At 37.9% G+C, this 17854-nt stretch overlaps 2 protein-coding genes across 2 annotated transcripts; both read left to right on the top strand.

Moving 5' to 3' along the window:
- The first annotated feature begins 3780 nt into the window (after positions 1–3780).
- Positions 3781–7390, top strand: LOC147857296 (uncharacterized). The gene is made up of 7 exons (XM_087328384.1): positions 3781–5211; positions 5327–5445; positions 5518–5796; positions 5897–6179; positions 6262–6427; positions 6553–6652; positions 6733–7390. The coding sequence occupies exons 1-7, from the start codon at positions 3781–3783 to the stop codon at positions 6848–6850; spliced, it is 2496 nt and encodes an 831-aa protein (XP_087184510.1). The 3' UTR covers positions 6851–7390.
- A 1270-nt stretch (positions 7391–8660) lies between these two features.
- On the top strand, positions 8661–16608 carry LOC147857295 (UTP--glucose-1-phosphate uridylyltransferase-like). The gene is made up of 21 exons (XM_087328420.1): positions 8661–8804; positions 9459–9506; positions 9600–9691; positions 9793–9883; positions 9993–10053; positions 10180–10257; positions 10344–10394; positions 10479–10552; positions 13533–13605; positions 13689–13746; positions 14230–14276; positions 14450–14515; positions 14596–14628; positions 14699–14751; positions 14881–14956; positions 15079–15135; positions 15627–15710; positions 15856–15954; positions 16032–16136; positions 16272–16343; positions 16430–16608. The coding sequence occupies exons 1-21, from the start codon at positions 8725–8727 to the stop codon at positions 16463–16465; spliced, it is 1434 nt and encodes a 477-aa protein (XP_087184546.1). The 5' UTR covers positions 8661–8724; the 3' UTR covers positions 16466–16608.
- Positions 16609–17854: the final 1246 nt, after the last annotated feature.

The following is a 17854-nucleotide window of genomic DNA, read 5'->3' as shown; positions in this document are numbered from 1 at the left end:
AGTAATCTCCCACCCTCCAATTTGAATAAATCTCTTTTTCAAAAAGTCACATGATATTTATAGTTCTTGTCAATATTTATTTAGGTAGGGGATTCACATGGAAAGGTAGGCACAATGTATGCATCGCTAATTGAACAGTTGACACGATCTAGAAATAATTGGGAAAATCTAGCTTGGAACATTTTGCCAAACCTAATATCTTGGGAGTTTCTAGCATTTGAGTATTGGTGATACATGTCAAAAGTTATTGGTTAAGAAGTGCTACCATAATTTCTACCATGAGGTGAATGAATCATTTCAAGTTTCAACTAATTCAGATGAAGGTTTGCTATGAAAATTAAAAAATCGAACACAAGAGAGTAACAATACAATATGTATTGAAGTGAATCACATCAATATAAGAGATAGAAGGAAAATTCTAAGCTCTTAACCACATCACCTTAGTTTCTCAAAATGGCACCTTTTGCCCCATGGAATTTTTGCAAACCTTCTCTAGAATTCACACAATGCTCATGAAAAGTTCGATTACTAAAAAGTTGGGACAAAGAGAAAACTTTAAAAGAAAATGTTGTTGGTGCTACCCATTGTAGAGATAAGCTCAAGGATGAGAGATTTTCCTCTTTTAAAAATAAAGAGGAAGTCTTTGCGTTAAGGGCTTATTTGATGCTTTTTTTCTTAAAGTCATACTGTGAAGGAATGCGCATACTTAGAGATTCTTCCAAAGGCCACACTTGAAATTTGATGCGTTACTTTTCCTTTGAAATGTGAAGAATGCATGTATGATAGGGGGGTTTTCATCCCCATATATCACACTACTATGTGGAGGAGGAAATACAAGTTTTCGCCAAGTGCAATTCATATGATTCTTCATCGTCAAAAGCCATGGATGGATCTGACATGAGGTTGTCTTGTGTTTTTCCAATCATATTCTTGTCATTGATCGAATCATAGGTCATGCGAGAGCATATTCAATGCTTTAATTTCCATCCAGATTGTGAATGAGAACACATACGAAATCGGTGGATGCACATCCCAGCCAAACACCACAAATACAAAACAAGGTTCATACATGCTTCTGATTCATGCAAGTCCTTCAACTTTAGAATTTTTATTTTTTTTAAAGAAGATATCCTGTCATTAGTGTAACCATTTTTACAAGATTTAAATTCTATGTGATTTGGGGGGGGGGGGAGAACAACCATTTCAGAGGTTGAAAATGCCAATAAGGAGTACCACAACTGGCTGTCATGAATGGAGTAGCTTTCCATATAGTGATAAAGTCATGGCGTTGACTTTTTAAAGAAGATATCCTGTCATTAGTGTAACCATTTTTACAAGATTTAAATTCTATGTGATTTGGGGGGGGGGGGGGGGAGAACAACCATTTCAGAGGTTGAAAATGCCAATAAGGAGTACCACAACTGGCTGTCATGAATGGAGTAGCTTTCCATATAGTGATAAAGTCATGTCGTTGACTTTTTAAAGTCATGTCGTTGACTTTTTAAAGTCATGCCGTTGACTTTTTAAAGAAGATATCCTGTCATTAGTGTAACCATTTTTACAAGATTTAAATTCTATGTGATTTGGGGGGGGGGGGGGGGAGAACAACCATTTCAGAGGTTGAAAATGCCAATAAGGAGTACCACAACTGGCTGTCATGAATGGAGTAGCTTTCCATATAGTGATAAAGTCATGTCGTTGACTTTTTAAAGTCATTTTTATCCTGTCATTAGTGTAACCATTTTTACAAGATTTAAATTCTATGTGATTTGGGGGGGGGGGGGGGGGAGAACAACCATTTCAGAGGTTGAAAATGCCAATAAGGAGTACCACAACTGGCTGTCATGAATGGAGTAGCTTTCCATATAGTGATAAAGTCATGTCGTTGACTTTTTAAAGTCATGTCGTTGACTTTTTAAAGAAGATATCCTGTCATTAGTGTAACCATTTTTACAAGATTTAAATTCTATGTGATTTGGGGGGGGGGGGGGGAGAACAACCATTTCAGAGGTTGAAAATGCCAATAAGGAGTACCACAACTGGCTGTCATGAATGGAGTAGCTTTCCATATAGTGATAAAGTCATGTCGTTGACTTTTTAAAGTCATGTCGTTGACTTTTTAAAGAAGATATCCTGTCATTAGTGTAACCATTTTTACAAGATTTAAATTCTATGTGATTTGGGGGGGGGGGGAGAACAACCATTTCAGAGGTTGAAAATGCCAATAAGGAGTACCACAACTGGCTGTCATGAATGGAGTAGCTTTCCATATAGTGATAAAGTCATGTCGTTGAGCAATTTTAGCATTGGAATCTCCAACAATACCATCCCATTGTCCCTTCAAAGTATGAATTATGTCTAACCAAATATTTGAAAGCAATTCAGCCAGTGTTGTTTTAAGCTGATGGAAAATAAGAGAGCACCTAACCTTCCAAATGTGATATATAGTGGTACTACTCAATATCTCCCATACTGGTTGGACTTCCTTTCGTGTTCCTATAAACTCTAATGACAACAATGGTATTGTATGAACACTTCCAGATTTAGTGTAAAATCCATGGTCCATAGATTCGGTGTAAAGTCCTTCAGCTTTAGAATTGATGCATATGCCATAATAAGTGTCAGTAGGGAGATGTACATCTCTTGTCTTTCTCACTCGGGTTGTTGTGTTAGAATGGAATCACAATTCTAGATTGGGGGGGCAGGGAGGGGTTCCGCTCATGCCATGCCACATTATCGATACATACATACATACATACATACATACATACATACATATTGATACTTATACATAGCATGCATACATACAGACATATATAACATACATACATACATACATATTGGTACTTATACATAGCATGCATACATACAAACATATATAACATACATACATGCATACATACATACATACATACATACATAACAAGCATACATACATACATACATACATACATACATACATACATACATACATAACATGCATCCATCCATCCATCCATACATACATACATACATACATACATACATACATACATACATACATAACAAGCATGCATACATACATACATACATACATACATACATACATACATACATACATACATATCCATCCATCCATACATACATACATACATACATACATACATATGCTCATACTTATACATACATACATACAGAAGCTATAACTTATTTTCTAAAGAAACGCCCAAGAGAGAGAGAGAGAGAGAGAGAGAGAGAGAGAGAGAGAGAGAGAGGGGAAACGCCCAAGAGAGACAGGAAACGCGCTTACCTTCAAAGCTCAGAGAGAGGAAACGCACTTACCTTCAAAGCGCAGAGGCACACAGACAAAGTGGAGTTTCTCCTCCTCCTCCTCCTCCTCCTCCTCCTCCTCCTCTTCCTTCCTGTCGAGCTATGCCTGTGTAAGTATGAGGAAAATCGTATATTTTAGCCCGTCTCTGTTTATTATGATGTATTTCCCCCCTTGATTCTCCATCATAGCTAGGCTTCGAAAATCGCTTTCTAATGGAGAGAGATTCTGTGTTTATTTTTTCTGTTCCTGTCAATCACCGGCTGCTTCTGATGTAAACTGAAAGAAACATTGACCGGAAATCACCCAGAATAAAACCCTAATCTAATCTAATTTATTTGTGAAAGAAAATTCAATTCTAAAATCGTGGACCCTTTGTCAAAACAAAACCCAATCTATCTTCCTTAGCAAACCCTTATTTTTTTTTTCCTTTTCTCATGTTACCACCGTGCTTTTGAATGGACTTCAGGAAGATGGCAAGCCAAACGAATAACCGTGAAGAAAGTTCATGTGAAAGCACAATGGAAATACCGATTCCTTCATCTGAAGAGATGGATGATGAGAGATTAGCTAATCTAGTCCATCTACAACAAATACAAAATAAACAAGAAATGATACAACTAATAGAGACACATAGTGCGAACGCAGGATTCCGACAAGGGCTCGAAGAGCTCGTACGAGATCATCTTGACACTTGTATGGCCATAGCTTCATGTAGTCATGATCCAGGTATCAGTGGCAGCTCCTCACTGCCATGTTCTACCTCTACTTATGACACTTTGCGTGATGATGCCAATGATGGACAGGTTGATGCCATTCACTTGGAAGAAGATGTTGGATCCTTATTTCAAATGAATGACCCTCCATATCATAGTATGTTGAACCATGAGCAGAGTGACTATGGTGGTGAAAGCAGTACGATAGTTCAAGAACAAGAAGAGGAAAATGGAATAAATAATGCAAATGATGGGCTTACTAATGTTCAGGAACAGCCACGATCGGGTATTCTTTCGATATGGGCCACACAACATGCACAGGAGATGATGATGACAACGATGGAAAGGCAGAATCGAGAAGCTGAGCTGCTTGCCCTTGCTGGCCTTCATTCAGTTTCAACTTTAGATGCCTCTTTTCTGAGAGAGTCTCTTGCAAGAGATGATGATGCATCTCTGGATCGAGAGGCACAGAGACATAGAAGACCGTTGTCTTTAGTGCAAATGTGGAGGGAGTTAGAAGAAGAAAGAATAATCCAGAGGAATAGGGATAGTCCTTATCAAAGAACAACTACGCACATAGAAGCCCCAAATTTAGAAAGCATTGGGAACGAGACAAATGCTCACATTTCAGAAAGAACTGTTGAAGTTGACGATAGACCTTCTCAGTCAGAGCAGAATGAAGATTCATCCCGTACCTTGCCTTATATAGAGTGGGAGGAAGGTGAATCTGAAAGAGTCAATGTAAACGATCAACGAGAACAAGTGTCTGATCATTCTAGAGATGGTGAAGGAGAGCATGTGAGACAGATTGTGCAACATCTGATGGCAGATAATCAGATGCAGACTGTGCCTTCAAGTGAGCAAACACAGAATAACAGGTCAACAACATGGTTGGATGAGAATGAGAGAGAGAGGGTTCGCGAACTTGCTAGAGCATGGGTTAATGTAACTAGTGGACAGAGACCTGGAGGAGCCAGCAGACCAGAATCAATCATGGCATTCAGGCAAGCTAGAGAAGGTGAGGATGAAAATCCAGTGCAAGGCTTAAGCAGAAGAGAAAGAAGATTCTTGAATCGGCAAGTCATTCTCGATATGCTCATGAGAGTGGAGAGGGAGAGGCAAAGGGAGCTTGAACTACTGGTGGAGCATCGTGCGGTATCAGATTTTGCCCATCGGAATCGACTCCAGGTTTAGCTTTGAAGATTGTTTCCTTAGTTTTGACTTTAGAATCTGGTTTAAAAAAAAATTTATATAGATTTTTTGTTGTATTAGAAAGTGAAGTATATGGTTGTATTGCATTCAGTCTTTCCTGAGAGGGAGATTCCTGCACCCAGGAGCAGTTAATGAACCAGCACAGATCCCTTCCTCGGCAGCAGGAGAGCTAGGCCAATTAAGACAGCGGAGGGCAGTTAGTAACTTGAGGTAATGAGAAACATTCCACATATTCTGGATTGCAATCAACATGTAAATCTAATTCCTTAGCGTTTATTTCAGGGAAGGATTTCGCTCTAGGCTTCAAACTATCCTTCAGAGCCAAGCTAATGTTAGGTTGGATGCAGAACAAGCAAACACTCAAAGTGAGGCTCAAAATAGGAGAAATAGCCAGCCTCCTTTGGAGGCTTCAGTACAAGAAAACCCCAATGGAGAAGGGGGCTCATCAGAAGGTACATCAAGAGGCTGGCAGGGAATCAATCAATCAAGACGAGTGTCAGAGTTTGCAACAATGGAAGAGTCGGCCACATACAATATGGAGCTTCAGGAGCTTCTTGGGAGGTAAGGAATTGAGTATCTTAGATGCTAGACATTCAGTAATTGTTCATTGAATTAATGTTTTAAGGCAACCAGTAAATGTCTTGTTTGATTCTATGTGTAGGCGAAGTGTGAGCAATGTCTTAGCAAGTGAGTTTCGTGAAAGACTGGATAGGTTGATAGGGTCGTTTCTTCAAACTCAACAACAACCACCGATTGCATGGGACAGAGTGCGAACCCGCAACCGAAGACAAGCCCAGAGACAACAGCCAACTGCTATGCCCCCGCCTCCACCACCCCCTCCACCACCCCCTCCACCACCACAGCCCTTGTGGCAACAAGAGTTACAACAAACAACATGGTCTCGTCCACATCCGCATCCACCTATATATCGTCCGTCGTATACAGTAAGTGTGTTTTGTATCTCAAATTAACGGTTTTCAATCCATTATTGATGAATCCATTATTGCTGGGAAACTATTCTTGTAGGAAGTTGAAGGATTCAATGAGTTGCGGACGGATGTGGTTAAGCTGCACCAAGAGATGTCGAATCTTCATAGGATGGTAGAAACTTGCATTGAAATGCAGCTCGATCTTCAGCGTTCTATTAGGCAGGAACTAGCCGGTGCTCTTCAAACTATTTATGATGGAAAAGGTAGGTATAAACAAATCTTTTTGGGTCAAAGAAAGAGCAAGCATACAGTATATTGACAGTCTATTGGCCTACACACTCTTGTAAATGCAATTCCTTGAACATTTGTGCTCAACGTCGTTTTGCAGTGATTCCAGAAGAAGCTATTGATGGTTCTAAATGGGTTTCTGTGAAGAAAGGAATATGCTGTGTGTGTTGTGATCGGAACATTGATTCCCTTTTGTACAGGTTAGTCTAGGGAGTTAATTATATTGTCACTCCCTTTACAGGAAATAGAACAATTTCATGCCTTCTGGTTCTTATTGCAGATGTGGGCACATGTGTACATGTCTCAATTGTGCCTCTGAATTGATAAAAAATAGTGGGAAATGTCCAATGTGCCGAGCTCCTATTATTGAGGTTGTTCGTGCTTTCACTGTGGCATAGAGGAACTTGGCAGGGTCTTGGTACAAAAGGACCAACTGCATCATCCAATCCCTGGCATTATTGTTCAATAGCATGTCGCAGCAAGTAGGCATGGTGGGATTTGTATAGTTTTCTAGGCCTGATGTAATCAGCTGTACAGTGTATATAGTCGTAGAATTCCTAACCATATAGCATATGTTTTTGGGTTTGTGGTTAGAAGAGTGCTTGTTACATTTCAATAGTGCTTGTGATTACTTGCCATTCTTTATATTTTGGGATGATGTGGAAGAAGAGCGACATACATGTTAAGTGTGCTCCCACTACTCTATCCGAGAAGGTTTGTTTTAAGTGCAACAATGGAATTATGCCCCTAAAAACTTATATTTGCTTGGCTGGTTGAATATTATTGAATACACCTATGCACTAATGGTGGCATAAGGAATCAATATCTTCTCGAGGACACAACAATATACCATGGACTTTCTGTTGAACTGTACATTTATCTATATGCAATGTAATTATCTTCGTTTTGTATTGATTAAAGACCAAGGAGGTGATGCTCGTAGCTTGTTTTGTTAAATCTGTCAATAGCTCTTTGCATTACTTTGTCTTAAGGTTCCCTGAAACTATCATTGAAATGTGATCTTCATCTTTGCTAGACTTAATTTTGATAGTTGGTGTGTGAATAGGTTAGTTTCTTCCACCCTTCATTCATTTGATTAACGGCATATGTAATTGAGCTTCCACTCCTTTTTGACGTTGGGAAGATTGTGTGCTAGAAGTGATAATGTGGAAAGTATCCAGGGTAAAGTGTTGTGCTTATAATCAGTAAGTTGTATATTGAAATTGTCCAAGGAAAGGACATGTAGCTTTTGACAACCATGCATAGATTGTTCAGTCGATTGCTCAAAGAAAAAGATCTTTTTCACTTAAATGAAGTTGATTGAAGGTTGCATATAATGAGAAACTTTGTGAGCAAAAAAGAAAAGAGTGCATGTAATGATTTTGAGATAGTATGTGTGTAAGCATCTTGCACTTTGCAATGTGCTGCTTACCACAATAACATTCTAAAGGTGAATGAATGCATCGAGTACTATGAAGTTATGAACAATCAAAGGTGGTTGTGTTGCTTGACATCAAAGGCACCAAGTTCATCTTCAAAGATCGCACGTTCTTGGGTTATGGTCAGGTCTTGCAATGCGAATGAGGGTAGTTAGGATTAGAAGAAGTATTAGGTTTAGAAGGGGAGGTATTTGGGCTTGGACTGCAATCAAACAATACACATCTTTATACATGCACCTACCTATTTGTACACATCCTCCTGCCCAAAACTACAATCAAACAATACACATCTTTATACATGCACCTACCTATTTGTACACATCCTCCTGCCCAAAACTACAATCAAACAATACACATTTTTATACATGCACCTACCTATACATACACATCCTCTCGCCCAAAACTACAATCAAACAATACACATCTTTAGACATGCACCTACCTATGCATACACATTCCTCTAGTCAGCATTGAGGAATAGGGTCTGAAGCATGAACTGATGCCCGAAAGGCATGCATGGCATTGTCTAGAGCCAGAGCAGAGCAGAGCGCACACTGCAACCCAAAGTGTGGTTCGATACAAGCCGACGGACAAAACAATCTCTTATCTCATCCTCGAGAATGCATCGTGATCGTGATCATGTGAGCCTGAGATATGAAGTGGGTGGTGATGTTCTTTCTTTCCCCATGGCCCATGGAATGAATGGGAAGAATATGCCCATCCCCCCATCTGAATAAAGAAGAAAGGCTGTCCATCAGTCTTTTCTCTTCTAGATCTCATCTCTCTGTTTCTTCTTCTTTGAAAATCATTCCCCTGTTCTTCACAACCCAGATATGGCGGCCTCTGCAGTGGCAACAGAGGTTGATGCTTTGACTCGCATCCAGCTCGCGCTCACCACGCTCGATCAGATCAGGTCTCATTTTCACAATGCATATTCTTTCTTCTCTCTCTCTCTCTCTCTCTCTCTCTCTCTCTCTCTCTCTCTCCCCCCCCCTCATCTTCTCCACTAGATCTTTGATCCTGGCACTCTATATTTTTGTTAGCTCAACCCACAAAAAACAGTAACTTAGTTTAGCTAGCTTGGATCTCGGCCATCTCCCTTCTATCTCTCTGAATATGAAATTGGACATAGTTTTAAAGCTAAGAATCACATCTTGTGCAACGCCATCACAATCAATCTTCATTTTGTTGATTCAGTTATATGCTATCCACCGATGATGATAAGCTTAGCTTGGCTCTAGATCCAGCAGATTCTTTATCGAAGAGCATCACTTAGTTCAGCCGTATACCAACAAAGGATGGTGACCTAGCTCAGTTTTATACCATCAAAGATCATAACTTTAGCTCAGTTCTACTATCAAATTAGATGGAGCAGATTCTTATCAAAAGATGATAAATTAGCTCAACCCTACTATTGAATATGATAATTCAGCTTAGATCCACATGAGAAATTCAAATTTGTTTCCTTCTACCTTTGTCCCCCCTGCATCTGTTTTCACTTTTTTTTACATACATGATCTTCTGCTTGTATTGGGCTTATTGGAGCTTGTTTGATTCTCAATGACAGTGATAGCGAGAAGTCTGGATTTGTTAATCTAGTGGGTCGATATCTAAGGTCAGTCTATGATTAAAGCATAAGCACATTTTTGTCTTTGCTCTTTTGTTTAGAATAAGCATCCAATAGGTCTTTCTTCTTTCATTTTGACAGTGGTGCTACAGAGGAGATCCTTTGGGAGAAGATCCAACCTCCCACTAATGAAGTTGTCATTCCTTACGATGATTTGACCTCTGTTTCTGATGGTGGGAAAATTAACAAATCAATGCTTACTGTTGACCATCATGTAATTGTTTCTTCTCAAGTTTTGATGATAATGGCATCATTTATTGTTATCTTCCCTTAGACCCAGAGGAGGCAAAGGCTCTCTTGGATAAGCTTGCTGTTCTAAAGCTCAATGGAGGTCTTGGAACGACTATGGGATGCACTGGTCCCAAGTAAGATGATTTGGATATAAAAATCTCATGTTGGATTTTTCCTTCTAAAACCTTGTGATTTTATTCATGCAATGAAGAAATGTACAATTGATTCATATTGTCATTACAGATCAGTGATTGAAGTGAGAAATGGACAAACGTTTCTAGATCTGATAGTGAAGCAGATTGAGGTAACAAAGTCTTGTAGAAGGTCACATTTCATGACATTTTCAACTATAATGACAAGGACATAATGCAAAGACCTATTTATACTGAATCATTCGTTATATTAACATCCCCATGAACTTTTTTTACAGAGTCTGAATAATAAGTTCCAGTGTAATGTACCACTGGTCCTTATGAATTCTTTCAACACGCATGACGATACACTCAAGGTTTACTTTGAAGTTCCAGTTTATTTTTATGAAGTTCTATTTTACATGGACACAAGGTTGACTCATATAATGGTAGTGCTTTCCAGATAATAGAGAAGTATCAGAATGCTGAATTGCAAGTGAAGATATTCAACCAGGTTGACAAATACAACTTTTGTCTGGGGAACTTTTGTGTGCAATATGATGATTGCTTCTAACTATGTTATTCTTGTCGGATGCAGAGTCAATATCCTCGTCTAGTGGCTGATGATCTACTTCCGTGGCCTTGCAAAGGAAACACAGATAAAAGTGGCTGGTAAGTCGTTTAACACAAGAAATGTTAAGAGCATCAGAAAAAATGAACTCCTGTTCTTCAACAAAGAATCATGAGAAATATTTTGTTGTGAGCAATGCTTGCTGCCTGATTATGTACATCATCACATGTATTAATGACTAAAGTAGATTATGTGCTTGTTATGCACAGATTAAATTGAATGGACTCAATCTTAAATCAATTGATAGAGGAAAATCAAACATCAGATCCCATAGGCAATGAGTGTGATGTTGAAAAAGTAGCCAGTAAATGGAAAAAAATAATACAAATGGAAGACGACTTTCATCTCAAAATGGTGAGTGGATACTATTAAATGTGAGTGGAATAATCATAAAGTTAGGGGGATTCATACTTGAGGGATAATAATGACTTACCCATACGTTAGTCACAAGGGGTATAGGAGTGATGTAATGGGAATTGATGATAAGTATGCAGATCCGAGTTCTTGAAGTAATTGTGTAGAGTGAAGATAATACATGTACATCATTGATCACAATGCTCACTATAGATGAGGATGAAATAATTTAGATCCCATAATCATTGTGCTAAATCCTCGTTGGAGGAATAATTGTGATAACATCACATGCCATGAGTTTTGTGGTTGTTTGGATGCTTCAAGCATTGCAAGTTAAGCGTGCTTGAGCCGGAATAGTACTGGGATGGGTGACCTCCCGGGAAGTCCTGGTTACATCTACGATAGTAATGGGTTCGGCGGGGCCCATTGCTATCAAGAGTGGACATGCTCCGTATTTGAGCGGTATACCAACCCACACTCCTTGCAAAGCCATAAGGCAAACCATAATCATTGCGCTAAATCCTCGTTAGACGAATAATTGTGATAACATCACCACCAAATCTTTCTTTTATCTTGGAAATGAAATGTTTCAGTCCTTGACGTCTTGTTTTTCTTGGACAGTCATGGGTATTTTCTAGAAAATAATTTCAATCCTTCAATTGTCCATTGTGTTCGAATATTACGACTACATATATGTATACACGCGCACGCACACACACACACATAGTATGTTATCTTTTTGCAACGCCAATGTATCATGACATGGGAAAAATGTGGAGGCTCATGCTTCACACATTATATTACACATGTTGCAAACTACAAAACCATATTTTTTGCCGAACGAGGAAAGCTTATTCATCGATACATGTTAAAGTCCATCTTGTTATCAGCCATTTGAACCATTGCTTCCATACGACTTGGCTCACACACATTGTGTGTGAGATGGGGCGTTGGGGTAAAAGTTATGAGAGTGGTCAACTATGCCCACTTTGCCTGAAACAAGTTCGGGAGTCTAAGTATCACACTTTGATACAATGCTCTGCCTTTGATCATATTCGACTATGCTTTCCAATTATCTTCAACCAAAACCAATCCTTGCACGAATTTCTCTCAAAATCACAATGTGCACTCTCGGTTGCAACATTCATTGGTAAAGTTCTTGAACATAGAAAGTGTCACTACTCACTTTCACATGTATTACGTGAAATGTAATATTTTTGGTCTCGTAGGTCATATTTGACCTTTGATGACGATAATAAAATGAATCTCTCTATCTCTAGATCCACTCATGTTCTATCTCCATAGGGTCCTGAACGTAGGAGATTCTCAATGTTGTAGGAGCCAAATTGTTCTAATTTGTTTGTTTTTCTTTTCTTTTCAATCACTTTAAATGATATAGACGGTGCAGATTCACTATCCATTTTATTAACCAATTGTTTTCTATGAGAAGTCACCACTTCTTCTGAAGTTATGGAACCATTTTGCCAAGTTCCTTATGTCTCATGCCCCTAGGGATTCTCTATCTACCCACATTTGTTGATTCTGGGTATGTGTGTCTACTTGGCAAAAGTTGGTTGAGTTTTTCTCTGGAGTCTGGCTTGGGTCACTTCAGCATCATGGTGCTGCGATATTGGCTCATCCTGATATGTTTTTTCAAAGATGAAATTTTCGCTTATTCTTTTCTCCTTTTCCCTTCTCAATAAGATTCTCTCTCTCTTTCTGTAATTCACAAGTCAGACGAATGGATCAGATCTGTTATGGAACTGTACTTTCCTTTTATTTGTGGGCAGAGAAGGAAAATCTATATAGTTGGACATTGTATCCTCCACATTGCATATACCCATGGTTCTTATACCATTGTACCTTGATCACAGCCTAGTTGTATTAGAAGCCACGTAGTTTAGGTGTGATACATTTTTGCTTTATTTTAGCAGACTTTTATTAGATTCTCATGGATGTAACTTTTGGTCTCATAGGTCACTTTGGTCTTTTGATGATATGTTGATATCACATTTCATTCCATCTCTTTGTCACTTTTCAAAGTTACACATAGCCATTCTATAAGTTTATACTGTTGGTATCAAGAGTGACTTTCCTACTTCCAACAATAGGTCTATTTTTAGGTGAGACTCCAGAATTGAGTTCAATGAAGATTTCATGTAGCATAGATCATCCTTCAATTCTGATGCCTTCCTGTTCATGGATTCATGTGAAGGTTGCAATTGCGATTGCTGATGTAGAGATTCTAGGTACCAACCTAGATCATTCCAAGATACAGGATAGATATTCTTTATAACTCATAATATGTTTCTATACATCCTTAACGAAAAAGTACACATTTCCCGTTCATTTTCCTCGTTTTGGAAACACAAAACATCTTCTCCTTTGATCCGGTTTCCTGGCATTAGGTAATTCATGCTTATTGGTGGAACCATTTTTGAAGTACTTCGATGATGCTAAATATCAGTATGTAATCATGGTGAAAAGTAAGTGGATCGTAGATTATAAATTTCACAAGGGAAAGCTAACAAAGATGAAATAGGCTAGATGTTTGCTCCATATGTTCTGAATTCACCCTTGGATGCTTTGAATGTTAATACCAATGCATATTTGTCTATTGTGGTTACATTCTTGAATGACTCTCTAAACACATTTTTTAATCTGAAGGTATCCTCCAGGACATGGAGATATTTTTGCCTCCTTATATAACAGCGGAAAGCTAGATGAATTATTAGCAGAGGTGAGTTGTTCACAATGCGTTCTTGATTAATTCTGGTGGAACTGGTTAAGAAAGTTCTAACAGCCATTCTACAATATATGCAGGGTAAGGAATACGTTTTCATAGCCAACTCTGACAACTTAGGGGCAACAGTGGACTTAAGTATCCTTATGACAAACTATCTTACATCTGCATTTCGTCTTTAGGGTTTTGTAAAGATTAATATTTAAACATAGCCTTGTGAGCATATTATTTTATAATACATTTTCGATGTATTAACTCAAATTGATCATATAAAAAGTCTCGACTTCCCTATGATATACACTACACTCTTAATCATAGGTTGCAGTATGCAATGGGTTTGGGAGCTTCCTCAAATCAAGCCTAATAGGAAACAATATATAACATTAAAAACACAATTAAAAGAACTGTGCAAATATAAGCTATGCAACATTCTGCCCAATTAGATAATTTGGTTTCTATGCCGTGTTGTATGGAAATGCTATTCTGCAAGACAAGGCCTCTTGTTCCTCGGCTTAAAATACACATCTTATTTTAGGATCAATTTAAATTCATTTTGCTGTTCTAATTCACCTTTTCATAAACTGTATGTGTGAGAGATGTTAAATATTAACTAAAACCCAGATATCCTAAAGCATCTCCTGAGAAACGGGAACGAATATTGCATGGAGGTAAGCTGGAGGTTTTATGATTTTCTTATTTAGAAGTTTTGGAAATTTCGAAAGGCAAATAAATCTTTTATGGTATTGCACTTGTGAGTTCTGTATGGTTGTCCTTTGCGGCCATAGTGTAATAGTAATAGCTAGCTTGTGAATCAAGCTTTGAGTTCAATTGTGTGTACCAGGTAACACCCAAAACTTTAGCGGATGTTAAGGGTGGGACACTTATTTCTTACGAAGGAAGAGTCCAGGTAAACAATGGTTCCAAAACCATATTGGGATTTTTGCTAAAGAGAAGAAAAATGACAATAATAAATGTGTGTTTGTACAGCTATTGGAGATTGCACAGGTTGCAGATGAACATGTAAGTATTTAAATTCCTTTTTATTTTAGAAAAGTGTATTTTGCATGCACTAATAATAGGTTTCTGCCAGGTTGGTGAGTTCAAATCAATCGAGAAGTTCAAAATCTTCAACACAAATAACCTGTGAGTGTTTAATAACCGTGCTTAATGTGATGCGTATATGTCATGCTTGAAACTTAGCCTGGTTTGAAATCTTTTTGTTTTTGTTTATAAGTAAAATAATAATAATATGAGTTACAAATTTGCATGCAGCTGGGTAAATCTCAAGGCTGTAAAGAGGCTTGTTGAAGCGGATGCACTTCAAATGGAAATTATCCCTAACCCAAAGGTTGTATAGAATTGAGGGCTTTATTGTTCTGATCAAGACATTTGATAAGTTGTACAGAATAAATTTCTTTATTGTTACAATTCAAAACATTTCATCAATCAATTAAACTCTATTTCTTGCAGGAAGTAGATGGTGTTAAGATCTTACAGTTGGAAACTGCTGCAGGAGCAGCAATTAGGGTTCTCTCTCCCCCCTTTTCCTTGATTTATGAAGTTCATGCAGTACATACTACAAATTCGCATGTTATGTTGTACAATATTGTACAGCAATCATTGCTTGATTTGTTGGTTATTCATCTTGTACATACAAATGCAACTTTGCATGTCAACCATATATGTGCGGAATAATCTTGATTGCAACGTTTACTGTGATCATTTGTTTGTCACCCTGTTATGAAAGTCATAAATTGAGAGAACCCAGGTTCGATGCTCGCCATGGGATAGGATTAGTTTCATTGATCGCAATTGATCTCCTGTGGATGTTAAATATAAATAATAATATTATTATATATATATATTGTCAAACCATTATCGATGTGTCAAGTTCCTTCTTGATTGCATACTTATGGGAAGTTCTAATGCCTAGTGTCAATGCGGTCTCCTTGATTTGTCTGTGTGCTTCGTACTTCAATGTGCCTTATAAATTGTAACAGTGTGACATCTTATCGCAGTTTTTTGACAAAGCAATAGGCGTAAATGTTCCAAGATCTCGATTTCTTCCTGTCAAGGCAACATCAGATCTGTTGCTTGTGCAGGTAAAATGACCAATAACCTTAATTTATCTTTGAGCATGTATGCTTTTTAATGTCAAGCATCAAAGTATCTGACTTCAGCTTGAGATTACTTGAGAAGACAATGATTTCATATATCTAACTACTCAACTCCATTTTGGTATTTCAGTCTGATCTCTACACTCTTGAGGATGGTCTTGTCATAAGGAATCCAGATAGAAGCAAGCCAGAGAATCCATCGGTCGATTTGAGCGCTGAATTCAAAAAGGTAATCTTTGTGCAAAATCAACCTTCTCGTTCAATAATATTGAGGAAATCCAACCTCGTGTTCTTGGCCTGCCACAGGTTGGAGACTTTCTGAAGAGGTTCAAAGCTATTCCAAGCATTCTGCACCTGGATAGTTTGAAGGTTATTGGAGATGTTTGGTTTGGCAGTGGTATCTTTCTCAAGGTTTGATTTGTCTAATCCTTTTCACTAATATTCAAGTTGTGCACTTTAAATTCTGTAAAATCATATTACAAGGGAGTTAGCTAATTAAGAATAAACATTGCTTCATAATTTGTGCAATGATGGTGGGTATATCAGGGCAAAGTTGTCATTGAGGCCAAAAAGGGCGAAAAGCTCGACATTCCTGACGACATCAGCATTGAAGATAAGGTATTGGAATCGTGGTTGTGATCCATATGTTGCAGATAAATTGTTGATTGTTCTTATTCATTTAATTCGGTTCCTTTGGTGCACAGCTTGTTACTGCAGGTCCAACATATTCTCCTTTATAAGCTATAGAGGCACAGCCATTACCCCCAACAATAATAGTGAAAGTTCCAACTTTCAGTCGTAGACTTCGATTATTCTTTTTTTTCAGATGAGGACACAATATGTTACTTTCATATTCCTTCTAATAAATGTTCTTTTAAATTTTTGTTCATGTACTGAACCTCTCTCCCTCTTATCTCATATATATGTGCATATCTATGTAAGAGTATGTGGTTTATAATGTATAGATTTTTGTTGAGATGTCGGCATCTCAGTCAATTTTGTAAGAACTACGCATGTGGTGTGAAACGTAACACAGAACGCCCTAGTGAAAGTATTTGGGATAAAAAATTCTATTCTCTATGAAACGGTTTTATCAGCTCCATTCACAGATACCTTTAGATTTGTCACCTATGCCTTCAAGTGAGTGTCTGAATAAAAGACACGATATACAAAGAAAATGAACATCAATGAGAGAATATGCGTACAAGTTATACCAAATATTCACATGCAGCAGAATTGGGTCTTGAAAACAAGCAATTTGATCTCATTGCTAAGTCTTTTTTATAAAAGGAAAGTTGTGGATACATTCATATAGGAATATAGGTGTCACTTATATTTGGCGAACGTGTGCATCCAATTTGGACCTTACAATAGTAAGCAAATCGTGAAAGTAATATAGGTGTTAAATCAATGTAGTGTAAATGTAATCTTCATAAGCCACCTTATAATCGCCTTCAAAAGTACCATTTCAAGTTAATTATTCCCATAGTATCACATTATCTCCATTTCTAAGTAGGACTAGCATTAGTACCTCTAGGAGTCGGAACCTCTCCATCGATGAAGCATGTGTATTATTGTCCAACAAACGACGTACAAGATTTCATGTCTCATGCCTTACAATATATTTATTGGTTTGGTTTCAACTTTTCCCTAAAATGGTTTGTTTACCTTTTCTTAAATGGTTAGTTTAAATGGATTGAGGGTTTGTAAACGGTTTGGTTTTTGTTTATGTTTTATATAAATGGTTCGGTTTGGTTTTAGGGCAAAGAAACCGAACCGGGCCAACAACTAGTGGTTGTCCTCTTCTTCATTGTTGATTATAATTTGTAACCTAACATGGATAATTTCTTAATGAAAGTACCCTTGGGTTGGGTTTTCATGATGCAATCGTCTAATTGAATAGGCAATGGACCTAGATACCTATAGACTAAGTGTCGGGGATTACCTAGTTTGGGCAGATGTGGCCTTAAGGATAACCTAGTTATTCCCACCATAAAATGCATTTTGTCCTTGTTGCTCAAGTGTTGCACAACAAAGCCATTTCGAATGTCATTATCCCAGGCTCGGAATGGAAAACAGGTGGAATCTCTCTGGGAATCCCCGAATTAGAATGCAATGCAAGAGGGCAA

Source organism: Azolla caroliniana, unplaced genomic scaffold (genome assembly GCF_043228905.1).
Source record: "Azolla caroliniana isolate FFs.n. ecotype wild unplaced genomic scaffold, voAzoCaro1.0.p SCAF_12, whole genome shotgun sequence".
Taxonomy (NCBI): Eukaryota; Viridiplantae; Streptophyta; class Polypodiopsida; order Salviniales; family Salviniaceae; genus Azolla; species Azolla caroliniana.
This window is presented reverse-complemented; position numbering and strand designations above follow the sequence as displayed.

Coding starts and splice junctions, on each gene's coding strand:
- LOC147857296 (XM_087328384.1), top strand. CDS start 3,781: ATGGCAAGCCAAACGAATAACCGTGAAGAAAGTTCATGTGAAAGCACA. Junction 5,797..5,896: donor CTTCAGGAGCTTCTTGGGAG/GTAAGGAATTGA, acceptor TTCTATGTGTAG/GCGAAGTGTGAGCAATGTCT. Junction 6,180..6,261: donor TATATCGTCCGTCGTATACA/GTAAGTGTGTTT, acceptor CTATTCTTGTAG/GAAGTTGAAGGATTCAATGA.
- LOC147857295 (XM_087328420.1), top strand. CDS start 8,725: ATGGCGGCCTCTGCAGTGGCAACAGAGGTTGATGCTTTGACTCGCATC. Junction 14,957..15,078: donor AAATTATCCCTAACCCAAAG/GTTGTATAGAAT, acceptor TATTTCTTGCAG/GAAGTAGATGGTGTTAAGAT. Junction 16,344..16,429: donor ACATCAGCATTGAAGATAAG/GTATTGGAATCG, acceptor TTTGGTGCACAG/CTTGTTACTGCAGGTCCAAC.